Source organism: Epithele typhae (assembly GCF_022376455.1).
Source record: "Epithele typhae strain CBS 203.58 chromosome Unknown BXZ73scaffold_16, whole genome shotgun sequence".
Taxonomy (NCBI): Eukaryota; Fungi; Basidiomycota; class Agaricomycetes; order Polyporales; family Epitheliaceae; genus Epithele; species Epithele typhae.
In genome coordinates this window covers 427,593-450,767 of record NW_025954207.1, presented here as the reverse complement: position 1 = coordinate 450,767, position 23,175 = coordinate 427,593, and the positions used below count along the sequence as shown (strand labels likewise).

General features: G+C 59.1%; 10 protein-coding genes across 10 annotated transcripts; 4 read left to right on the top strand and 6 right to left on the bottom strand.

Moving 5' to 3' along the window:
* Window positions 1-194: 194 nt before the first annotated feature.
* On the bottom strand, window positions 195-719 carry BXZ73DRAFT_100279 (ribosomal protein S5 domain 2-like protein; the record flags this gene model as incomplete). Its single annotated transcript, XM_048014532.1, has 1 exon — window positions 195-719. One exon carries the CDS (start codon window positions 717-719, stop codon window positions 195-197), a length of 525 nt encoding a protein of 174 aa, XP_047879159.1.
* Window positions 720-1,078: 359 nt separating this feature from the next.
* On the top strand, window positions 1,079-2,306 carry BXZ73DRAFT_100278 (uncharacterized protein; the record flags this gene model as incomplete). The annotated part of the gene is made up of 3 exons (XM_048014531.1): window positions 1,079-1,148; window positions 1,202-1,381; window positions 1,456-2,306. The coding sequence occupies 3 exons, from the start codon at window positions 1,079-1,081 to the stop codon at window positions 2,304-2,306; spliced, it is 1,101 nt and encodes a 366-aa protein (XP_047879158.1).
* Window positions 2,307-2,683: 377 nt separating this feature from the next.
* On the top strand, window positions 2,684-9,538 carry BXZ73DRAFT_89332 (ribosome 60S biogenesis N-terminal-domain-containing protein; the record flags this gene model as incomplete). The annotated part of the gene is made up of 15 exons (XM_048025238.1): window positions 2,684-2,816; window positions 2,866-3,014; window positions 3,069-3,335; window positions 3,388-3,460; window positions 3,509-4,831; window positions 4,881-5,582; window positions 5,645-5,867; window positions 5,920-6,242; window positions 6,291-6,418; window positions 6,467-7,403; window positions 7,455-7,591; window positions 7,648-8,280; window positions 8,333-8,752; window positions 8,808-9,045; window positions 9,105-9,538. 15 exons carry the CDS (start codon window positions 2,684-2,686, stop codon window positions 9,536-9,538), a joined length of 6,120 nt encoding a protein of 2,039 aa, XP_047879157.1.
* Window positions 9,539-10,010: 472 nt separating this feature from the next.
* On the bottom strand, window positions 10,011-11,834 carry BXZ73DRAFT_44959 (uncharacterized protein; the record flags this gene model as incomplete). Its single annotated transcript, XM_048019423.1, has 2 exons — window positions 10,011-10,300; window positions 10,409-11,834. 2 exons carry the CDS (start codon window positions 11,832-11,834, stop codon window positions 10,011-10,013), a joined length of 1,716 nt encoding a protein of 571 aa, XP_047879156.1.
* Window positions 11,835-12,459: 625 nt separating this feature from the next.
* BXZ73DRAFT_44901 (uncharacterized protein) lies at window positions 12,460-13,680 on the bottom strand (the record flags this gene model as incomplete). The annotated part of the gene is made up of 4 exons (XM_048019413.1): window positions 12,460-13,041; window positions 13,116-13,367; window positions 13,429-13,589; window positions 13,644-13,680. 4 exons carry the CDS (start codon window positions 13,678-13,680, stop codon window positions 12,460-12,462), a joined length of 1,032 nt encoding a protein of 343 aa, XP_047879155.1.
* A 231-nt stretch (window positions 13,681-13,911) lies between these two features.
* BXZ73DRAFT_44877 (uncharacterized protein) lies at window positions 13,912-14,507 on the bottom strand (the record flags this gene model as incomplete). Its single annotated transcript, XM_048019409.1, has 2 exons — window positions 13,912-14,420; window positions 14,477-14,507. 2 exons carry the CDS (start codon window positions 14,505-14,507, stop codon window positions 13,912-13,914), a joined length of 540 nt encoding a protein of 179 aa, XP_047879154.1.
* Window positions 14,508-14,863: 356 nt separating this feature from the next.
* Window positions 14,864-15,782, top strand: BXZ73DRAFT_89330 (SNO glutamine amidotransferase; the record flags this gene model as incomplete). The annotated part of the gene is made up of 4 exons (XM_048025237.1): window positions 14,864-14,909; window positions 14,967-15,098; window positions 15,163-15,446; window positions 15,507-15,782. The coding sequence occupies 4 exons, from the start codon at window positions 14,864-14,866 to the stop codon at window positions 15,780-15,782; spliced, it is 738 nt and encodes a 245-aa protein (XP_047879153.1).
* A 154-nt stretch (window positions 15,783-15,936) lies between these two features.
* On the bottom strand, window positions 15,937-18,570 carry BXZ73DRAFT_89329 (glycosyl hydrolase family 85-domain-containing protein; the record flags this gene model as incomplete). The annotated part of the gene is made up of 7 exons (XM_048025236.1): window positions 15,937-17,472; window positions 17,521-17,626; window positions 17,681-17,977; window positions 18,031-18,114; window positions 18,174-18,247; window positions 18,300-18,317; window positions 18,391-18,570. 7 exons carry the CDS (start codon window positions 18,568-18,570, stop codon window positions 15,937-15,939), a joined length of 2,295 nt encoding a protein of 764 aa, XP_047879152.1.
* A 278-nt stretch (window positions 18,571-18,848) lies between these two features.
* BXZ73DRAFT_44991 (Suf-domain-containing protein) lies at window positions 18,849-22,103 on the bottom strand (the record flags this gene model as incomplete). Its single annotated transcript, XM_048019429.1, has 12 exons — window positions 18,849-18,919; window positions 18,977-19,084; window positions 19,140-19,637; window positions 19,693-19,845; window positions 19,905-20,045; window positions 20,101-20,513; window positions 20,562-20,651; window positions 20,708-21,024; window positions 21,086-21,226; window positions 21,554-21,686; window positions 21,738-21,877; window positions 21,930-22,103. 12 exons carry the CDS (start codon window positions 22,101-22,103, stop codon window positions 18,849-18,851), a joined length of 2,379 nt encoding a protein of 792 aa, XP_047879151.1.
* A 443-nt stretch (window positions 22,104-22,546) lies between these two features.
* On the top strand, window positions 22,547-23,144 carry BXZ73DRAFT_44898 (uncharacterized protein; the record flags this gene model as incomplete). The annotated part of the gene is made up of 3 exons (XM_048019411.1): window positions 22,547-22,672; window positions 22,727-22,951; window positions 23,001-23,144. The coding sequence occupies 3 exons, from the start codon at window positions 22,547-22,549 to the stop codon at window positions 23,142-23,144; spliced, it is 495 nt and encodes a 164-aa protein (XP_047879150.1).
* Between the last annotated feature and the right edge of the window lie 31 nt (window positions 23,145-23,175).

Sequence of the window (23,175 nt, the reverse complement as noted above, 5' to 3'; positions counted from 1 at the left end):
GTGAAATGTCAAGGAGGATCTCCGGAGCTCGCACCCCGGGGGATGGAGAAGACCTGTCCCAAATTACTGGGGTGCTGGGCGCGGAGCGGGGGGCGGTGGCTACTGTGTCTGCAGCACTGGCATAAGTACGCGAGCCCGTACTGCGCGAGGATAAACAGGGAGGTAATACGACACTCACCAGCCGCACTGCACGGCTACTTCCGCCGCTTGCCCTTCGGTGCTTGGTCGCCATCTTCTCCGCTCGGGCGGGACAGGAAGCCCCCACGGTCGAGAGCCTCCTTCGCCACCGAAGAGATGCACTTCCACCGGTCGGACCCAAGCTTCACTCCGCCATACCACCGGAAGACGACGAGAACGACGTCTTCACAGTGACCGAGCTCGAGCAGCCGCTCCAGACGCTCGCCCGCGCCCGCCTCGCCACCGTTGGAAGAGCCGACGAGAGGAGTGGGGGTCGAGCGGTCTGGACGCACCCTCCAGGCGTACATGGCGTGTGAAGCACGTCGCGTCCTGGGCTCCGCTGCGTGGAGGTCCTCAAGCAGCTTTGGGACGCATTCGGACTTCATGTGGGGGCTGAGGTTCGGATGGTCTGCGTCGCGTTTGTCCCACTTGATTGCGTACGCCTGGAAGATCGACTTGTGGAGGGTGAGAGTGTCGGAGGCGGCAGGAGCATGTCCGACAGCAGCGGAGGAGAGAAAACGAAGGGGGCTAAGAGTGAACATCGTCTTCGCTCGCCATGGCGGGCGAAGCATTAATCGGGGGGCGAGAGAAGAATGTGAGGTGTGGAAGTGAAAGGCAGTCGAGTAGGCGTCGGTCCCGCCCGCCTCGCCCTTCGAATGTGACGAGGACGCGGCTGTGACAGGAAGTCATCACACCGCGTTCGTGACATCGAGCTAAGCGCGTCATCATAGGCGCCCTCCGCAGAGTCCGCAGGGTCGGAGCGTCATGCACCCCAATCCAAACCTGCCTTCCTACCACCACCTTCTGCGAGTATATATTGCTCTCGACACCCCGTCTTGTTCTCTTCATCCCCCCTTGGTTTCCCCCCATCGCTGCGCTTCCCCATTCCCTTGCTCTCGAAATGCCCCGTCTTCAAGCCTCCCGACGCGCCTCACTCCTCGCTACCGAACAGCGACACGCGTTCATACATGGTAGGTTGCGTCTTTGGCTCTGCCTGCTCGTCACCGCTCACCCGACCCACCAGCCTTTCACCCCAGACTTGCCAGTCTCGTCGTCGACCGCTTCCTCTGTGACTCGGCAGACGCGCCAGGTCTCGGTGCCGTCGCCCGTCGAGTCCAGTCTGATCTGCGCGGACGCACCGGCCGATACTTCCCCATTCACCAAGTACTATCCACCATCCATGACGTTGGAACTCGCAAGAAAGGTGAGTTTTTCACTCAACTCCATGCGTTTTGAGTCGCGGACAGTCCATTGCTTCACGCTCATCGCCGGCCCCAGGTGTTGTAACTACTCCGACCGTGGCAACCCAGCCTCCTGCGCTCTCCGCCCTCCGCATCGTGATCACGCCCACGACGCCTATGCCCGCCGTTCCTCTGACAGCAAGCCCTCCATCCATGTCCCGTCGCCGTCTCCAGCGCAACATTCCCGCTCTGCAATGCCAACTCCCGGTTCCCCTTCCCGTCTTCTCTCCGTCCCTCTTTCCGGATCACACGACCCCCACGACCGCGACGCCTACTATGTCATTTGCTTCATACGCCTTCGCTCAATACGCTTCCACCATCAGTTGCTCATCCCCTATCACACCCGTCGAGCAGATCCTCCCCACTCCCCGATCCCCTCCAAAGATGCCGCGTGTGGCCCCCGCTCCCCCACGCATGTGGTCACGACTCAACGCTCAAGCCCGTCAGATGGATTCCTCCCCCCTCGGCTTACCCAAGCTGCCCTACTCCCCGGATATGCTTGGTTCAAGCTCCGGCAAGCCCCTGCTCGGCCGGCTCCACATTCCGGAGAGCGACCCCGACCCGTTTGGGTTCCTCATATCTCCCTCCATCCAGCCGCACGTTCCCTTCAACCTGATGAGGGCTCAAAGCCCTGTGGAGGCGATGTTGTCGCCCTCGATTGGACGGACTGGATCATCCAGCGCCCTCTCTCGCGCCGCCATGATGCGCTTCGTTCGCCCGAGCCTTCCACGCAGCTTCTCCATGACCACGAAGCTGGCCCCGGGCCAGGCAACGTCTCCCCTCTCGCCCTTCGGCAGCCACGCGTTGGGCTCCCCTCTGTCCATGGATCAACCTCTCGCGTCGCCGTTCGCCGCACGTCCCAAGCCGGTCGAGGGAAGCTACTTTTGAGCTACATGACCCTATTTATCCGCTATCCGCCGTCATCCGCTCTCGCTGTAGGCTCTCGCCTTCTCTGTTGCATACAAGATATTTCCAGCTGTCGTCGCATGTCTCCGCCCCGCTGTTCTACACATGTTGTAAACTCTCGTATCGCTAGCTCTCGCCATCCGTCGCTGTGGCATATCGTGTAGTGTAGACCTACCTGTAAACGCTTTCGAGCCAGGTTATTCCGAATATTAGTACTTCACCTCCATGTCAGGCTGAGGCTCATTGCTCGTCCGGCAAGTCCGGGCCGGCTCGCCAAAACTTCAGTCACTAGTGTCCACTCCGGCTGCAGCCACCGCTGCGGGGAAGATGGCGCTCTCCTCTGCCTGCTCTTCTCCTTCATGCCTGTTCGCGAACAGCACCCTCCTAAAAAGCGCAAGGTCGAGCAATCCTCCAAGCAGTCACACCGATATGCGTCCGCCTCGGAGGTCAGACGCGTCTTCAAAGCCCAGAGCGAGAGCGGGCTCATAGAAGGTGTGTCGAGTCGCGCTGCTAACGGTTTGGTGCTCATGGACTGTTGCAGGCCTCACTGCTCTGCGAAATCAACTCACTATCCGACCGGACGAGTCAATCGTCGCCGTCAACGACGAACGCCTAGTCCTTGCGAAGGAGTGGCTGGAAGAGGACCCGGGGGCGCAGGAGTTATTTGCGATATGGGAGAGCACTACTTCGGTGCGTCCTCCCGCCTTTCTTTTCGGGAATCTGCGCTTACGCGATCTACTGCAGAGACAAACTTCACTACTCGCAGTCGTTGTCGGGCTGCTCTCTGCCGTGGTCACCCTCCTGTCGACCCACTACTCCTACCATTCATACGCGCAACCTATCCTCCGGTCCCTTCTCTCGCAGCAATGGACGCAGCAGCTGAACATGTATGTCTCCGGGCAACACACCGAGCTCGTGTTGGTATCGCTCAAGCTTTACAACGCGTTGTCGAACTTCGCGGGAGGACGCGAACGGAAGGCGGTTTTAGATGCGTTTCCTTGGGAGATGAAGGTGAGCATATACGTCACTCTTTTGTAGTTCATGCTTGACTGGCTTTGTATAGTCCCTCCCAAAACTCCTCCATATGCGGCGCCGAACGAAGGAAGGACATGATGCGGATACGCTTGCACGACCTGGTACGTCATTTTACTGCTCCTTCATGCGTTTTACCGACATCTGCCAAGACATCAGGACTTTGTACATCCTCCTCGTTCTGTCGTTCATCGACACCACTACACCTTCATCTGTCAAGGCTGTCTTTCTTGAACAACACCGCGATGCATTCACGTCAATGTTCAAGAATGTCTGGCAAGACTCATACGCCGTGGTCAGACGCGTCCTGGAGATCTGCTGGTCGGGGCTTTGGTCGGACCACAAGCTCAAGCGGACGCTGAAGATCCAAGTGTTCAGCGAGGCCACGCTCTCCCAGCTCACCAAAATATACGACCGTAACGTGCCGGAGAATTCAGATGCCGAGTCTATCCCCGCCGATGTCGTACACCACTTCCTTCTCGCCCTCTGCAGCCGACCAGGTGTTGGACTCTGTTTCCAAGATCGCGGGTGGTACTCCCGGGAGACCGAGCCTGAAGTTAACGCTGCTGAGGGTTCGCAAGACGGCCCGTTGAAGGGCAGCAAGATCTACAACAAAATCCTCGCGAACGTCCTGAAAACCCTCAGAGTGAACGAAGACCCGCGGCAGCAGGAACTCGCGCTCAAGATCCTCGCGGCGTGCCCGGAACTCGTCGCAGGCTACTGGCCGAGCGCGGGGCTCGCGCTCGAGCCGCGCCTGTCGTCCAAATGGCTCGCCAACATCGCGCTCTTCGGCGCCGTCGTCTCCCTCCCCGTGCCCACCGCCTCGTTCTTCCTCGCGGAAAGCGGGAGCAGCAGCACGTCGCTGTACCAGCCGACCCCACCAGCGCTCGGGGCGATCGTCGACAACATTCTCCCCACGGCGAACATTAAGACGCACTTGTCGCGCGGGCTGCAGGCGGCGTCGCCCCTGGTGCAGCACGCGAGCGCGCTCGCGCTCGCGAAGTGCTTGCTCAAGTACGAGCGGGTCGTCCAGGCGTTCCAGGAGGTCGAGCGCGCGCTCGAGGAAGACGAGGAAGACGGACTTTGGGCGCGGCGGAGGCGGGAGGTCGAGCGCGAGGTCAGGAAGAGGGTTCCGGATTTCCAGGTCATCGTCGGCTTCTCTCAACGTCAAAACGATCACCAGCCCGCGACGGACAAGGAGGGTCTGGAGCAGCACAAAGCGACTCTCCCTAACCCGACGAGGACTGCTCTGCTCTCGGAGAGTGCGTACAGACTACTCTGGCTGTATCATCGGCTGCTCCCTTCGGTAGTGGCGGAGGCGCGGTTCGATGCAGGAAAGTTGCTTCAGGCCATCGAGGAGATGCTGTCGCAAAGCGCGGTTACAAGCGGGACTGGGGGCTTGGACACCCTTCGGCAACTACATGTGCTTCGACTCCTCAAGGAGAGTGAGCATTTCACCTGGTCTGGGAAATCTGGTGCGTGTCCCACCTACGCCGTCTGTCTCTTTCACTCATACGTTCGCAGGCTCAAAACACAGCAACTTCCACATCCTCCTCAAAGCCTACATAATCACCCCCACTCCCGCCGTCCGCGCGGTCATCGTTGCCCTCCTACGCCACATCCTCGCTCCTGGCGTCCTCTTCCAACACGACCCCGACGAGATCGCACTGTGGCTCGAGTGTCTCCCCCGCACTCGGCGTGCCCCCGGCGCACAATCCCCTGACGGCGTTCCCCTCACGGACGAAGGGGATGCCGTGATCGCGTTCCTGGACGACTGCGTGCAGCGCTGCGTCAAGACGCCGTACAAGTACGTCGAGGACCTCCAGCAGGCCGCAGGCGCGGGCTCCATCGGGCTCCGCCCGGACGCGGCGCCGAGCCCCCTGCTCGCGACGGTCGTTGAGCAGCTCGGCGCGAAGCTCGGGGTGCAGCGGCTCGCCCCGGCGGACGCGCTCGCGCTGTTTGCGTTCGCCAGGAAGCTCCTCGTCGCGCTCGCGAGCAAGTGCGCGGATCTGGGGGTGGTGAGGGCGTATGCGAGCCGGATGGCTGGGCTCGTCGAGGGGAAGGGGGTGTTTGCGGAGCACCCGAGCATCCAGAAGGCGGTTGAGCGTGAGGCGGAGTTGGCTGGGGCGTGGCCGGAACGGATTTGTTGCGCGGAGGAGTCTGAGGCGGCACCCGTCAGCCCGGCGGTGCAGGAGTTCTTGGTGAGGGTCGCGGAGTTGCCGCAACGTGAGTGGTGGTCCCCTGCTCTCCATCCTCTCTACCTTCATGTTGAATGCGTGGCTTTCCAGTCGATTCTGAGGACGGACGGAAGATCGCTGCATATGAGCTTGTGGACTGGCTGCGGCTCGTCAACCCGAAGTTGCATCCTTCTGAGCTCGCCCGGCTCGCCCTCGCGGTCGAAAAACTCCATCCTCCCGCATTGCAAGAGCTGTTCCAGTATGTCGACCCTCGGCAAGTGTCTATATGGGATGCGGCGGCCAACGTGGACGACTTCACGCGCATTGTTCGATGGTACGTCTACTTGCTGCTGTCATCAACTGCGTCGAGCTCACTTGGGCGTCAGTATCAACTTCAACGTACAAAGCGCCCACTGTACGGGCTCCCTCGCGGGGGACGACTCCGTCAGGGTATCGCTGACAGAAAGCATCTTTGGCGGGCGGCCTGACGACGTCAGCATAGCGCGCGCCACGCGTCTCGTATTGCACAAGCTGGCATATTGCGCAACTTCTGGCTCCTCGCGAAATTGGCTCCGTGTATTGGCCGACATCATGAAAGCTCTTATCGGCGCGCGTATTGCCGACGCTTGCCAAGCCATCGTATCCTGCTTGGAGTCAGAAGTCTTGAAGGGATTATGTTCGCGACCTCAAGACGCGGTCGTCAGAAAAGGTGAGCTTGTTTTGGTCGTCGGGTGAGGTCGATATTAACCTGTCCTAGGTCTCGATTATGTTCTAGAGGCATGTTTCAAGCCCGAGCATGAAGATGTCTCTCGACTCTTCTCCGAGGTCACTGGCCAATGGGTGCTTCTTGTTCGCAGTGGTATCGAGAATCTCTCTGAAGATGAGGTTTGTCCTTCAACTTGCGCCGAGAGCTTTGACTGACTCCTCGTGTAGCGAGAAACGGCACTGCTTTGGTTCAAATACCTCGGAGCGAAGGAAGCTTCAGCGTTGTTGGACTGTTTTGCAGATCGCGCTCAACACTCAAGCGCCTCGACCACTCTCGATTTCACAAGCGAGGTACTCCATGTTACCGCCGACAGCCTCTTACGGGAAGCGGATGTGATCACTGGCGCACTCCCTACTTTCTGTCGCCTGCAAGGCTTCCTGCCACAGTCAGAGGAACTGTGGACGCTAGTGGCCGCGGGATGTTCCAGCTCTCTCCCCCTCGCCTACGACGGGCACCTCCCTACTCCCTTCTCCGATGATCCCATCTCGTCGGTTGTACCAGGCGCCAGCAAGAGATGGTCCCTCCGCTTGCAGCCCATCCCTTCCCTCGACATCTCTGGCATCTTAGGAAGCGATCGCTTATCCGGGGTGGGCGTTGACATTGTCACCAACCTGCTCTATCGTCAAGCTGCCGCCCGCTCCGCCGTCTCCACATGGCTCGCCTCTCCAGCATCTTCATCCTGCAGCACTACCCACCTTGTGAGGATCATACATGCGTACTATGACTGCGCACACGAGAGGGCGGACGACGCTCTTCCATCCTCCCACTTATCTCGCGTCGTCAAGGTCGTTTCCGAAGCCCGACATCCACACGCCGTCCGTTCGATGGCTGCGGAATGCATCGCAGCGGCGGTTGTGATGTCTCCGTCGACTCGGGCCAAGTACCTCAAACTTCTCGGGAAGGAGCTGGCAACAGTGGACCCAGAGAAGCTTACGCAGTACAGCCTGTCGGTCGCTCAGAGATTGATGGAACAGCTCGGTACGGAGTGTGCTGGTCTCGCGGAGCAGATGATCGACCTCGGACTCAAATGGGCGGTTCGGACTTTGGGAGACAAAGAGTCTGCCTGCACAAACGGGTCGTCGTCCTCGATGCTATCGCTCTTGGGTACGTCGTGATCTTCTTATGGATCTATGAAATGACTGACTGGTGTTGCAGGCTCGCTGATTCAGACCAAAGTCGCTGTGAAGGACCATTTGGCAGAACCGGTGATCGCTGCCGTCATCCAAGATCGCTTCTCTCACCTAGAGGGACTTCGATTTTCTCGGCTTCTGGTTTTGTCCACTCATTTCAAGGCATGTCGTCATTCTCAGAAATAACCAGTCGACTTACAGGCTGACAATCTTCACAGCCAGCTACGGCGAACAAGTTCCTCCAGACGGTCATCCAGCACTCCAAGTTCTACGAAAACTGTGCAGCAACGACTCGTTCGGCCGTGCCTTCACCCCGCGACGACGTCATTCGCTTGCTTCATACACTTTTCCATCTGCATCCGTCAAATGCCTGCCAAACAAGTCATATTGAGCCCCTCAAGAGGGTGTATGGCGGTACACTTGGGGCGACAGATCTGCGCATCCTGTCCATTTTCCAACTCTTCGAAACCACTCGGAAGACGTCAACGGCCTCCTTGTTCGCAAAATGGTCTCCATCCGTGGACGGATCCTCGGAGAACGCTTTTGAGGCCATCCAAAACCTCGATCCCAGCCGGGTGCTGAAGACGTGTCTAGAGTTCCCAGACGCGCGGAAGATGACTGGAGACGATGAAGCCCCATTACCAATGAACGAAGCGTTGTATGACCCCGTCTTTGTTTTGTTGCTCTTCGCGCAGATGCTTTCGGATAGCGCCCCGTCATCCGCACTGCAATGGGTCCAGTTCTTCCGCACCAACGTCGCCAGTCTGTTGATGCGGGCCCTCTCCGCGAAGGACACCTTGATGCGGGACGTAGCATGGGCCCAAGTGGCTGCCCTCTATCGAGCACTTGAGGTACGTATCGAGTCCAAGTCACGTTGCTTTTTCGTCACTAAGACAATTCCAGAACGCGGACATGCAAGAGAAGCCACACGTTCTGCACATCCTCAATCTACTTAAGGATCTCACCTCATCGACCCCCTCGGCGGACGAAGCCCCCCGACTGCCCGCATACACCACCCTTCTCCTCGCCCATGCGTTCCGCGCACTCTTCTACCCCTCTAATTTCATCTACCCCCTCACCGCGCGTTTCCTCTTGCAGCGCCCAACCCTCGATCCGACCGACGTTCCGATGTTGTACGGCATGCTCTACAGCGCCTCTGACGACTGGAAGAAGGAGCGGGCGTGGATCGTGCGCTTCCTTAGCGATGGCATCGTCGGCACAGACGAGTGGCGGATTCTCAAGCGGAGACATACGTGGGACCTACTTGCGAGCTTGTTCCAGAGCGAGGAACGCGATCGGACGTTGAGGCGCGGAGTGCTCGAGGTGCGGACATTTTCATACTGCCTTTCGTCGCTCATCGTCCGACGCCCGCTCGTAGGTTCTCGCCAACGTGACGTCCCATGCGCGAGCGGCCGCGTCACTCGTCCTGCGGCATGCGCTGCTGGCTTGGATCGAAATGCAGTTGCAGACGCTGCGGAGCGAAGAGGCGATCGCGTGGGCGAGGATCCTCGAGAACGTCCTGGCTGTCGTGGACGCTGTGAAGATGGAGGCGGCGACCAGTGGCGAGTGGCGTGTCACTACTGGTCGCTGCCTCGAGATTATCCTCAACCATCAAGGTATTTGATCCAGTGTTGCTTGTGCTAGTATGCGCGATGCTGACCTCTCTACCCTCCAGGGTGTACACGAACGGTCTTTGTTGCAGCGGTTCCTGTGCTGCTGAGGCTCTCGCTCCTCCCCGGCCCTGCACTCTCTCGTCTGCCCTCCCTGCTGCGCGCGTCCGTGCGCCGGCTCTCGGAGATGGAAACCGACGTCTCAGTTCCGCCACCCGGACACATCTCGTCGAAATTCGACCCGACACCCGCGTCGACGTCCGTGCGCGTCCACCGCTCTCACCGCCTTTTCGAAGCCGACGACGCGCCGACGATCCAAGTCTGGGGCGAGTGCACGGAGGCGCTCTGGCGCGCGTCGATGGCCTGCGCGTCGAAGACGGGGGAGTGGGACGCGCTGTCGTCCCGGTTGTTGGTGTGGCGGGCGGTGGCAGGGCCGGGAGGGAGCGCGACGGGGGAGTGGGCGAGGCGAGAGGTGGTGGGGAGTCTGCATCTGGGTTGAGGGTGTCATATCGGGCATGTGTCAGGATCAATGCTCCCGTCATGTCGAAGATCTGTACTTCTCCTTGGGATGCTTGCCACTATCTCAGCACATCGTCTATAGATGGACTTCTTGAAGCTACACTGCACTGCACACATTTCATTGACCTCGCTGTAGAGTGGGAGCATCCAGGAGTATACACTGTGACACCACCGCGATAGGAGCTGGCTACTACGCGTCTCAAGGTTTTGACCGTGTCATTAAGCCATACCGTCAAGGTCGCCGTGCAGTAGTACTATGTACAGTCGACGAGGGCCGGAAAATGAACGAGTGCATTGAGTAGGTCCCTTATAGGGTCGAGTAAGCTATATGCGCAGGGGTCAGAGTGGTGTTACATGTTCTAACAGAAAGCAATATGGAAAACTATAGAGTAAGACAAGCAAACACGATGCCCACCGTCCGGGGCCCCACCACCCTACTGCCGTCCACTCCGCTATTCCACCAATACCGGTCCCTGCGAGGGGGGGTACATCCGCCCCTCGGCGACCTTGATCGCATGCGCGACGAGCCGGTCGTAGTCGCCTTCCATCTCCCGCAGCCTCCACGGCTCAAAGTCCGCCAGCGTCGCGCGCATCAGGATGCGCTCGAGGCCCTCGCGCGAGAATCCTTGGTCGGCGGGCACCGAGGTGCCGTCCACGCACTCGAGCGGGCTCGGCAGCCCGTACGGGTGGAACTCCTTCTCGTCGACGATCTCGTGGTAGTACGGATGGACCTGGAGCGACTCTGCCACCGGACGGAGCCGCGGGGTTTCGCCCTCGCCCTCGCCCTCGCCCTCAACCTCGAGCTCGGGCCCCGGTCCACTGCCGCCTCTGACACCGTATTCGCGTGCACGCTCGGCGCGGAGCTCGGCCTTGGCCTGCGCACGTTCGTGCGCGAGCGCGTCCGCGAACTCGGGTGCGTCGACGAACGCGAGCGACGGCGTCTTCTCGGTGCCCATCTTGAGGATGCGGTAGACGAGGGCCATGTCCTCGTCCATGTGCCGCCGGATCGCGCGCGGCGCCGCCTCCGCGAGGCCCAGGAAGCGGCACGCCCAGAAGTTCTGCGGCCGCGGCGAGAACACGGCGGCGAGGTACTGGCGCCGGATCCGGTGGAGGAGCGAGCCGACGACGAGCTGGTAGAGGTGCAGGTTCGGGAGCGGGCCCAGGCGCGCGTCCGCGGCGGGGACGAGGTCGAGCGTGCGCAGGGCGACGAGCATCCCGGCGTAGTCGTGCTGGTTGACGAGCGTGTGGAGCATGGCCGTGATCGTCTTCGCGCTGAACACGGGCGCGGGGCGCGGGCCGACTGGAGGGAGGGACTTGTACAGGCCCTGCTGGTCGGCGTGGCAGACCAGCATGTCCTGGAACACGGTCTCCACGGAGGGCATGTTGGGCGGGGGCCGGAAGTCGCGCTTGTTGCGTCGCTTGATGCCATGATAGCTGAGGTGCAGGTTGAGCGTCGCCCAGATGGTGCTGAAGATGTAGCCGTGGGGGACCATCGCCGGCGAACGCATGGAGAGAAGCCGTTCGTAGATATCGAACATGGCCTCGAACCGGTGGTTGAGGCGTTCGTGCTTCAGCAGCACGCTGAAGAAGTCCATGTCTGGCTGGAAGCTGGGGTCGTCTGCTTGGATGTTTTCGATGACCTTTTTGTAGGCCGAGTATTCCGGTTTCGCGTGCGCGAGGTCATTGAGTAGCGTCGTGTAGGGACCGATGAGGTGTGGAAGGTGGACTTGGGATGGCTCCGGCCGCTTGCGCTGCTCCGTCGCCCACCGGGATGCGCCATCCGTGTCTTTGCCGCGGACGTGGACCCGGACGAGGTAGCTGATCGTGTGCACCGAGAACTTGAGGCCCGGTCGCGTGTCGAGGTAGGCGTGCGCAACCCGGTTGATGAGGTAGAGCGAGGCCGCCATACCTTCATGAAAGAACTGGAGCAGGCGGCGCAACGCACCCTCGTCGAAGGTCTTGTCCGCGAGGTAATGCTCGATCGCGGCGAAGAGCTGGTTGTCCGTTGGGTTGTGGGCGGCCAGTTCAGCCGCATCGAACTGGGCGCGAAGGGAAGGGGATGGAATGAAGCCCTCGCGGGTCATGCGTAGCTGCAGCACAGAGGCCTTGGCGAACTCGCCGCGGCGGAGGAAGAAGGAGAGCGAGTATTCGCACAGGTCGAAGCGCGTCGCGTTGTCCATCGCCGCTGCCCCGTCTCTGCCGTCCAGGGCATCCGTCAAGGATGCAACCGCCGCGGCCGCACCCTCCTCTTCGAACTTGCGCTTGAGCCCGAGCATGACGGGGGACGGCTCGCGGATGCGACGAGCATCTTTGGGCAGAATTTGCGTGTGAGGAGAGAGTGCGGTGTTCTTGTACCGCGCTATCACGCGCTGTGCGAGGGGTCTAGCATGTCGGAGTGCTCCAGGGAGGGTGTGGAGGCCGAGGAAGGTCGCTATGTTGACGTCGAGGAGCCTGCGAGACTTCGTGCAGCTTGGAAGACGCACAGGTAGGAGAGAGAATAGCGTCCAGGGTGTGTGCGAGAGAGAGACAGAGAGAGGGATCGGAAGATGGTGACTGTGCAGGAGAGACTTGCATCCTATTTAGGCGCCGAACTGAGTTGGGTTTACTGTGCACCCAGCCTTCAGATCTTAAGACTGCTTGCCACTTATAAGCTGACATCTCATTGTCGCTCGGCGCCGAGCCACTGAATTGCCTCTTCGCGGACATAAGTAGACTTGGCTTCAAACGAGTAGTTTTGAGAATTAGTATGTGAGCGGACGCGCATTGCTGTAAGAGGTGGAGATACACAACGAAACCAACGCCAAAACGATCAACTAACGTACAGTACAAATATCACTAGTACTGGAACATCTGTCCGCGATGTCCACACCATACCACTCTAACCACTCTACAGAGCACCACTCACCGCGCGTACGGGTGGTAGCCGTGCCCGCTGCGGTTCCCCGTCCTCTGCGGGCCCACACCTCCACTAGGGCCCGTCGGCGGCGCGGCGTTGCGCGGGCCTTTGGGCACGTTCGGGCCCAGCGACCCCGGGCCCTGCATCCCTGCATGGCCGCCCATCCCACCGTGATGACCTCCACGGCCCATGCCCATGCCCATGCCACCGCGCATGCCCATCCCGCCGCCCATTCCTCCACCCATCCCGCCCATGCCTCCCATGCCCCCGCCCATGCCGCTCATCATCCCCGGGGCCATCCCGCCCATCATCGGGTTCATCCCACCGATCTGCGAGATCATGCGCGTGTACAGCTGCGCGAGCGCCTGGGGGTCGAACGGCGCCCTGCCGTTCCCGTTCGCGCCCCCGGCCGCGCCGCCCCCAGCGCCGTTGGCGTTCCCGCCCGCGAAGTTTTGTGCGCCGTACGCGCCGTTGCCGTTGGAGAAGTTGTTGCGCCCGCCCGCGCCGGCGTTGTTGGTGGCGGCGGCGGCGGCGCCCGTGCCGCCGTTCTCGTTGAAGGCCTCGCGCTGGGAGCGCGGCTGCGCGAGCTTCACGTCGATCTGCAGAGCGTGGAGGGTGGAGGGTGAGTGGTGAGCATGAGAGAGGGGCGGGTCAGACTTACCAGCTTGCCGTCAATCTGGAGGTTGCCGAAGCCGAGCATGGGCTCGACGTTGACGTTCTCGAACGAGACGAAGCCAAAGCCTTTGCTCCGGCCCGTCTCGCGGTCGAGCATGACGGTCGCGTCGACGACCTTGCCAAATTGGGAGAAGAACTCGCGCATGGACTCGGAGGTGACGCTGCCAGGCAAGCCACCGATGAAGAGCTTGGTCGCGCGCTGGTGCTCTTGCCGTGGGATCGCACGCTTGGGGTCAATCTGCGTACATGATAGCACCAGTCAGATGCGGTCAGGGACGCGCACATCACCAGAGACGTACAACTTTGCCATCTAGGAAATGTTCCCGCACCATCACGGCGTTCACCGACGCCGGATCTTCGAACGTGAGGAACGCAAAGCATCTTGAACGGCCAGCAGCATCCCGCATGATGGTGCACGCCTCGACCTTGCCGAACTGCGTGAAGTACTTCTTCAGAGACTCTGGGACGACAGTTCAGTACTACCATACAACACAGAAACATAGTCGTAATGTACCATCTGTTGTGTCCCAGTTCAAGCCACCGATGAACATTTTCCTGCACGGGGGTCACCGCCGTCGCCGATTGGAAGCACGCGAGACGAGACGCGACGAGGCGAATACAAGGGTGGTGTACATGGAAAGAAAGCGCTGGTATTAGCATCCTGTTACCTAGAACAAAGAGCGGTCATAACAAGGAGGAGAGAATGGACGACTCTACTGCTGTGTGCGACAGTGCTAGCCTAGACCTAGAAGAGTCGACGTGCTAGGGCATGCTAGTGCTAGCTAGATGGAGGCGACGTTGACTACTGCGGGCGTATTGACGACACCTCTCAACCACCGCATCCGCGTCGACACCCAACCCGTCGCGCCGAAAGGATTGCGACTGCGCGTGTCAGCAAGGAGAGAGAACAAAGCGACTAACCCTTCTTCCTTCATCTCCGACGGCCGAACAGGCCGGTCTGCCCCTGGGGCTCCCTGGTAGGTATCATGTCGGGGAGGGGCGGGTTCGCGGAAATCTGGTTGACGTTCTTGATATGTCGGAATTTGTTGGGTGGAGAGTGAGGTGTATGAGGGGATGGCACTTGTGCCTGAGGGGGCGGTCGAGGTAGGAGAAAGGGGATTTGAGTCGAATGTTGGTATTGACTTCGGAGGACTTGACATGCTTGACGGAATGGGCTCTGACTTCACGGGCGGTGGAGGGTCTGTCGATTCGTATTGCTCTACCTTTACAGGAGCGATTTCTGTAGAATCAGTCGGGACAACAAACTCGTTTTCATCGTTGCCGTAAAGGTCTGCAAAGATGATCAAGATGAGTGGATGGGCAGTTGCAGAGAGCAAAGGCACGCACCGCCGTACAAATCAGCGTCGAGGTCGGACATAGTGGACAGAGGGAAAGGAGACGGCAGCAGAGGTGGTGGTAGAGACGAGAGAAGTCAACCCGCGGAGCCGTGCAATGACTCCACATTAGAAATTGCTTTCGGAGTTTAAAATCGGGGCTGCTGCTTTATGCCTTGTATGACGTGGCAAAATCAAGATTTGATGGCCACCTTCTCCTGTTCAAACTCCGCTCCCCACCACAGTGTCCAACCACTCTCACCCAACCCACGAGGTAAAGTTCTGTTTCAGCTCTAGAGACTTCCTAACCGTGCTCCTGCATACAGGTCTCTGGGGAGGACCGTTTGGTTTGCGCCGTGCGGACGAGCGATCGAGTAATCTAGAGCAGGTCACGGGAGCGATGCAGCCTTCGCCCCCTCGCGATCATGTCACCGTCGGCATCCTTGGTGGGCTTGTTCTTGGCCTTGCCGTTGCTCAGAGCTAACCCCGCCCCTCGACCACAGCTCTGCAAGGCGCTTTCGCTGAGCATCAGGTGATGCTGCAAAAGCTGTCGCTGAAGCGGCGCGTCGTCGTCGTCCTCGTGCGTCAACAAGAGGATCTCGACAAGTGTGACTGCCTCATCATTCCCGGCGGAGGTAGATCTTATGTTTTTCGACTTCATCGTTACTTTCGGCTCACCGCTACTCTTTGTCCTCCCAGAATCGACCACTATCGCGCTCCTCGCACGTCTCGCCGGGCTCCTTGAGCCGATGCGCGAGTTCCTCAAGACCAAGCCCGTGTGGGGAACCTGCGCCGGCGCAATACTCCTTGCACGCTGGGTCGAGGGCGCAAAGAAGGGCGGCCAGGAGCTCCTCGGAGGTATCTCCATTACCATCGAGCGCAATGGCTTCGGCTCTCAAGTCGAATCCTTCGAGGCCCCGCTCGAGGTCGAGGGCCTCCGCGAATCCAATTGTGCCTTCCACGGCATCTTCATCCGGGCCCCGGTGCGTGCCTACCGCTTGCAGTATGCCCATATGTCTGGAACTGACCGGGTACGTATATAGGTGGTGATCGGTCTGAGCCCCTCCCCGACGGACCCACCCATTCAGATTCTGTCGCGCATCTCGGCCTCCCTCCTCCCAGCCTCGCAGACCGTTGTTCCCATAGACGAGGACGATACAGACCCCCGTGATCCACGAACGATTGTCGCGCTGCGCCAGGGCCTCCACCTCCTCACGACGTTCCATCCGGAGCTGACCAAGGACCACCGGTTCCACGAATACTTTGTGCAAGAATGCGTCCTTCCCACGCTCTCTATCAGCTCGCCCCCGCCAGAGTAGCCGGTCCATTCATGTGTCTGAAACGACAATGTAGACATTTGTTTGTAGCATCACTTCTGCCACCGTTCTGTATCACCTAATGTTGATCATACACAAACAATCTAGAACCATGTTCGTCGTGTAGGAGACCTTGAACCAATCCTACCGCCTGCCCTCAGTACAGCTTCGAATAGTCAGGAGTTGTCACAAAAACGCAGTCCTCCCAATCCAGCACCCTCCCTTTGTCCGTCACCCCCTGCACATAGTACCGCACCGCGTCCGCCTCGCGTAGGGCCTCCGGCAGGCATTGCGAGTCGGCATAGAACCACCCACCACGCCCGTCGAGCCCCGTCGTCCCAATGAACACTGCGTCCTCCGGCTGTGCTGCCACTCCCGCGCCGACGCCGTCCATCCCGAGCACGTATATGTTGCAGTACAAAAGGCCCGGGATCGCGTGGTCGAGAATCCACGACGGCTCTGGGTCCTCGGGTGAGCCCATCGTGAGCGCGGGCACGGGTCCCAGCGACACACCCGCGCCCCACCTGACAGTCCCATAGACGGAGCTCGGGTTTTGGAAAATGACGAAATGCTTCTCGGGGACGAAGTCCGCCCACAGGAGCTTCGGGCTGAGCGCCGTCAGCGTGGGCGAGACCGGGTTGGCGTACACGCTGATCGCGCCGACGAGCAGGGAGAACTCGACCGGCTCCGTGGGGTCCTCGCAGGCAAAGCCGACGACGAGCCCCACGGCGACGGGGACGTCGAGCGGGTGCTCCGACGTCACGACGAAGTCGACTACCAGCTCGTCCCACCCGTGGGGCAGCACCTCCGGCGCGGCGACGGGCGTCACGTCGAACGTCGCCTCGACCCCGTCCGCGAGAGGCTTGACCATCGCGCCCACGTCCGCGTCGACCGGGCCCTCGTGCACCTTGTAGACGGCGGACATACGGTACGACCTGCCCGGGGTGATCGCGAGCGACTGCACGGGCAGCCACACGCACCGGAAGAACGCGTCCTCCGCGTCCGAGCCCGGCGCCGCGATCGTCACCAGCAGCGAGCTCCCGCCCATCCACGCGTCGTCCATCGACAGCTCCGCGCGCGCCTCCGGGAGCGCGTCCGTCCGCCCCTCGTCGTCCCACGCGAGCCGCGGGCGCGGGAACGCGAGGTCGCCCACCGTCGTCGTCTTGTCCACGTCCGTCCAGCCCGTCTCGGAGCGGAACACGCGCGCGCCGCGCACGAACCAGCCCCAGCCGACCCCGGGCGAGAAGGACGTGAAGAAGGGCAGCGCGGCCGGGTTCGGCGGCGGTCGGCGCGGGAAGAAGTCCGCGATCGGTTGGAACGCGCCGTGCTTGCACGGCAGCTCGCCCTCGCGCGGCGGCGGCGGCTCGGGCACGGGCACGTCTTCGTCTGCCGTGGGCGGCCCGATCCAGAGCTTGCTCTCGTAGTCCCACCACTGCTTCCACGTCCATCCTGGCTTGTCTTGCTCGCTCTCCCACGTCCAGGCTTGTCCGAAGAGTGCGACGCTGAGCCCCATGGAAGCAGGGTCGATGTGGGTGATGGCTTTGTAGATGCCGAACCCGCCGCCGCCGTGTGAGCCGCGGCCCCAAACGTCGACGCCAATAAAGAGGTTCTGGAGCTCTTTGGGCTGGCGGTAGTGAGTCTGGTCAAGGCTGAGGAGGTACTGCGCAGTTCTCTTGGGGTGACCGGATGGCCACTGGAGGAAACATCAGTCTATATCAAGAAGACAACCGATAGTACGCACTGTGTAGTTCGAGAAGAAGCCCGTCGATGGGAGAAAGAAAGGGAGGTTTGTGCTGTTCAACCGATCTTGCCATCGGAGCTGGCCATCGACAATCACGCTGTCGTACCTAAACGAGGAGAATGAGATATGTCAGGCGCTACTGGAAGGTTTGAAGACCAACCAGATTACTTCGGCGTGTGGGCCGACCTTCATCTTCATCTCCTTCTCGAGCATCGCGATCCACATAGTTAGAGCACGAGTTTGCTCGACGCCTCCTTTCAGTGGAGCCTCGAAGTTGAGAAGGTACCCGTCGAAGCCACGGCGGAACGCCAACTCGGCTAGCGTGCGTGCATAGTGAGGCGACACCGGGAGTGCTGTGAATTGGGTCGGCTTCGCAGGCCCGGTTTCAGTAAAGGTGGGCAGGGGGCCGACCAAAAGCCGCAGGCAGTCGGCTTCGGATTTCGCATGCTCAAAGATCCTGGAATGATAACGATGAGCGACGAGGACCAAAGAGGGCGACGGGATGCCTACAGCGTCCCAAGCATCTTCACTCCCTGGCGATGAGCGGCGGTGGACCACCCAGAGGGTGGTATAGTGACTCTATGGTGGGAGAAGCTGAAAATGGAGGAGGGTTTAGTTGACTGTAGGTAAGCATAGACGAGGGATGGGCTGACTAGACGAAAGATTCACAGTAAGGCCAGTAGTTGAACGTATATGCTGGAGCTGTTGGCGACTCAGTGTATCCTCCCTGAAGATCACAGGTCATCATGCTGACGATTGTTGGCAAGGCAAAAACTTACCTTGTAATCATGGCAAACCTGTGAACGAGATCGACAGACTCTCGGTTAGTCATTCGAATACGAAAAGTGATCAAGGCGAAAAAAACCTCACAAGTAATTTGCCTGTTGTGGATGCCCGAGGAAAGCCATCGACATCAGTACGCGGTGTGTAAGGAAGGACACCCTCCAATTTCGAGACCAGCGGCGCCCGTTGATCGAGCTCTGTCAATGAGTCAAAGAAGGGATCCTGGTCAGAGACCGATGGCGAGTGATTTGTTCCTTCGATTGGCATAGTTAAGCGGTATATAGATGGATCGCACGAGCAGGGTAGTACAAGGGGGAAAAGACAGAGCGGGACAAGGTGGTGGTCCTAGAACAACACGAACGCCGGATCCGACAGTGGTGAATCGCAACTTCTCTCTCCCACCGTGCACGTTCTCCGCTGCTGCCACATTGGCGAAACAGGCGCCGGCGCTCGACGGTCTTTGACGCACGTATAGTAGAAAACAGACAACATAGCGAATGCATACGAAAGGGATGTCTACACTACGAGGTACGAAGTACGAGAGACTACCAGCGCCCACGACGCCCGCCACCTGGACCCTGATAGGGGCCGTAGTCCGGAGGGGGCCGTCCACCGCCTTCAACGACAGATCCAATCAGCCACGCCGATGATGGTACGATTCAAGGACGCTTACCAGCAGCGCGCTGAGCAGGGGGAGGAGAACGAGCTCGAGCGGATGTGCTTGATGGAATGACGGCATTGCGGAAGACAGACATTAGATCGTCGGTGCGGAAAATGGGACCTGCCAGCGTATGGTCAACATATGTTGCCACGGAGCCCGATTCGGGAGCACATACCATCGAACGAGCCTGAAACCGGGAGCGTGCCGATAAACCAGTTCAGTATGGTCGGGAGCTGCACTCCCTTGTCTTCTTCGCGCTCTTCCTTGACATGCCGTCTGGGGATATCACGTTCGCGTTCGCGTTCCCATGACGAATGACGGGGACGACCACCGCCTCCACCACTACCACTACCACCAGTCTCCCAGCGCTCGGATTCACGACGACGTGCTGGCGGGCTGTTCTGACGCACACGCTTCGAGGGATGGTCGCGGGTCTCTTCACGCCTTCTGTGCTCAGGGGACGATGCGCGCTTGGAAGTAGAGCTCTGGTTGGGTGTTGTCGTGCTCTTGGATGCTTCGGACATGATTGACTGTGCCGTGTCGTTGCGAGTGAGAGGGCCGCTACCGTTGCTGCGCCCGCCTCCTTTGTTGGGCACAAATCCGATATCACGCACTGCAATCGAGTCGATGTTGAGGTACTTGTGTCGCTCAGCGAAACGCTTGATCGGTGGGTCTGCAGGAGGTACTGGTTAGCGAGCTCGCCTACGTCTGAGAGGAGACTGGCAAACCATTGGTGTAGATCTCCGACATGCGCTTCTCGAGCTTGTGCGCTGTCGCAAGGTCGCCATACTGGTACTCGTAACGAGTCCACCGATCCCACAAGGGTTTGGCTTTTTCGGGCGTGAAAGTACCGATCACACGTTCAAACAATGCCCTTGCGTCTGGGCAGTGTTCGAAGTCCATGTCAGAACGAAGCCACATGGGGCGGATAGGGACTTACTGTTCTCGTCGTTGATGGAGATGAGGAATCCGAGGTAGCGCAGGACATACTCGGGCTCGTCGCCGAACAGTTCCATACCTTTCTCAAAGATACGGCTGGCGACTGTGAGGTCCTTATTTCCGCAATGATACTCCATCAATGCTAGACATAGGAAATTCTTTAGGAGAAGCGTCAATTGAGACAATTAAGGACACACCTTCAGCCTCGTGAACCTCCCACGGCGTCCAGCGGTCTCTGCGCGCTTTGCCGAATACGTTCCGCGCAGACTTGAGGCCCTCCGCACGCCGGGCAAAGCGGATGTACATTATCCACGCGATGCCGTAGTCAGTGCGTTTGTCAGTAAGCTCCTTGTTCTTCGGAGGCTTGTCGTCGGACGAAGAAGTACTGAACGACGCCGATGGGGGCGCATCAAATGGCAGGCCACTGCTTTGGCCTTGGCTGGGCTGCAAGCCTTGAGCGCCGTCGGTGCTGTTGGCGTTACCGAGCCTCGTCTCAAGTGCCTCTAGGTCCTTGCGGAGGACTTCGAGGAACTTCTCGAAGGTAGCGTGTACCTCAGTGAAATTGTTCTGGAGTTCAAGCGCCTCCGCGTAGGCAAAGTTGAGGACGAAGCTATACGGAAGTGAGCACGCTGCGCACGGTCCCATCACGGCTGCTCACCTCGCAGGGTTCGCGTCGATGCCCGCTTTGAGCAAAGCAAGAGCCTCGTCAGTCTTACCAATACTGTTTGTCCACGCGTATGCCATAAACCTACGGTCGGGCGGGCCATTAGTACCACATGGGTACGAGTCTGCTGTTTTACGCACCAGATCTCCGAGTAATACCTCATCCGTACGGTCGCCTTCTTGTACACGGCTTGAACACGCGTGAGCAGAATGCTTCGGTTGGCTTCCTCGATCTCAAGGGGGTTGTTCTCTTCCCATTTGAGATACTGGCGCCATCGTGCAATAACGGCCTTGTCGCCTTGGTTAAATGTGGGGGGACGGGGGAGCCAGATGTTTGAGCGACCATCCTTCTTGGCGAGCTGGGCAGGAATGAGGACGGAAAGGTTCTCCTGTAGCTGGTTGAGGACAGTGCGGGCTTGCATGTGGTTCTCTTGAAGGTCGGAGATAAACTTCTTCGCCTGGGCGGGAGAAGGGGATGTTGGAGAAGGAGGTGGGCGTATAGAGATAGGAAAGACGCACAGTGATCTTGTTCAAGCCATTCTCAAAATCCTGATAGTCCTCCCAGAGACGCTTCACGTTCTCCATGGGTATCTGCACGGCTTGTTGGTATGCTCGTCGAACAGCATCCATCTTCTGCTGTTCCTCCCAAGTGGTACTAGCCTATCACACGATCGCGTCAGTAGTGCACTCGTAATCACGCGGTCGCAACAAGCAGCACTCATCACACGGGACTGAACAGGCACGCGGAGGGTGAGGGAAGGAAAGGTATATTATATGGTACAACGGTAGCGACAACAAGGAAGAAGGTTGCTGTCCGGAATTCGCGGAAAGGATCGGCCACCAAACGAAGGACTCGAGGTCATTCGTCTGCGGCCGATACCCAGCCTCGACTTCGACGTTGGACATGCCCACAGCGACAAAACCGCGGGCTAGGGAAGAAGGGGGAGACGGGAAACGCAAAATAATGTCGGGTGAAGAACAACTCACCTCTCCAGCTTTGAGAAAGTTGATGTAATCTTGCCAAATTTCGTAACTGTCCTTGTCCTGGCTAGCGAAGGAGAGAGCGAAGTCGTAGCATTTCCGGATAACTTCTCGCGCATTGGAACCGGTAGTTATGCGGCTGGAGCAACCTATGTTGAGCAGATGGGCCGCGAACGATTGGCGAACATACCGAATGTACGTGAGGTAGAATTTCAGAAGCTCCACGGAAGGGGTTGTCCGCAAGAGGAACTTTTTGAAAAGAGCTTCAGCGTAGCCGAACTGCGAAGAGTCGTCGAGGAAGTGTTGAAGATACGCGATCTGTATGGAGGGCTGCACACGACTAGTCAGACAACTTCACCAAGAGTGGACGTGAAACCCTAACAGTATTAGGATAAGTTTCGAGCATGCCCTCGTAGGTCTCCTTGATCTTCTCAATGTCGCCAGATTCTTCAGCGAGATCAACTAGTTTCAACCATCCATCGGCGTCGACAGGCTTTTCACGCAGTTGTGCACGAAGCTGGTCCCACTCTGACTGAGGGGGTGGAGTGGGCTCCATTTTTGCTTCAGCATGGTCGGGCTGCATGGGCGCATCTTGAGCTGTTTCTTGCGTGACTTGACCGGTACTGGGCTGAGGAGTAGTAGCCGCTAGAGGTGAGCCTTGAAGTTGCCGAAGTGCGTTGAGAATGTCCAGGGATATCTGCGGCTGTCCGTTCTCTTGGGCGGAGCCGTTGGGGGGATCTTGAGACATTGGTCGAGCTTCGACCGGGTCTGGCTCAGACATGGACAAGGGGGACGAGGGTAAGGGTTAGGGATACGAGGAGAGCGTTGTCGAAGCGTGACCCTCGCCACTCGCAAGTTGTGTCTGTTTGTTCGTATTTTTGTAGGCGTCTGTTCGCCACAGACGCGTCGCGGGCCGTGCTGCCAGTGCCTCTCTTCGCCGTGACCGCGTCGCAGACTTCATCTTATCTTCGGACTCACTCTCCGGACATCGCTTTTGCTATGGACTCGGTCGACGACGCTCTGCACCACCTCAAGTCCTCTGTTGCGCAGAGCCAGCTCGAGGGGAGGGACAAGAAGCGTCTCGCAGATACCGCCGCTCAAATATCCACCCATCTCGTCCTACTGGTAGGTCTACTCTGAGATTCAATAACCACCACCCCTGTCTCATGTTTTGTTCAGAAGCTTTCCCCGATATCTGAGCAAATAGCAGAAAATCTGAGAAGCTTCCTTCGCGAATCCCTCCGTGTACTCTACGCTATCCTACCTACTCCCTCTTTGCGTTTGGCAGCCACCATATTCGAAGCTGTATATCATGAGCGTATCTTTTCGGCAATTACAAGCGGCCAACATGAACAAAAGAATAGATGGATGTCAGTGCTGTATGCGCTACTGTCTGGGGTTCTGGTATGTGTTCTATAAACGGTGTCGCTCGAGATTCTCATCCCCTTTCAAGGATTATCTGGATGAACACGCTTCTGCTGATGCCAAAGAAGCCATTGGGCAGACGCTGTTCCCCGTTCTCAGCGATATATGCGTCTCCTTATCAGCGCCCAGAACAGGGGTGGATCTCAGATACACCGTAAGACCCCATATCTAAGACGAAGGTGGAACACTAGCTGACTATATGC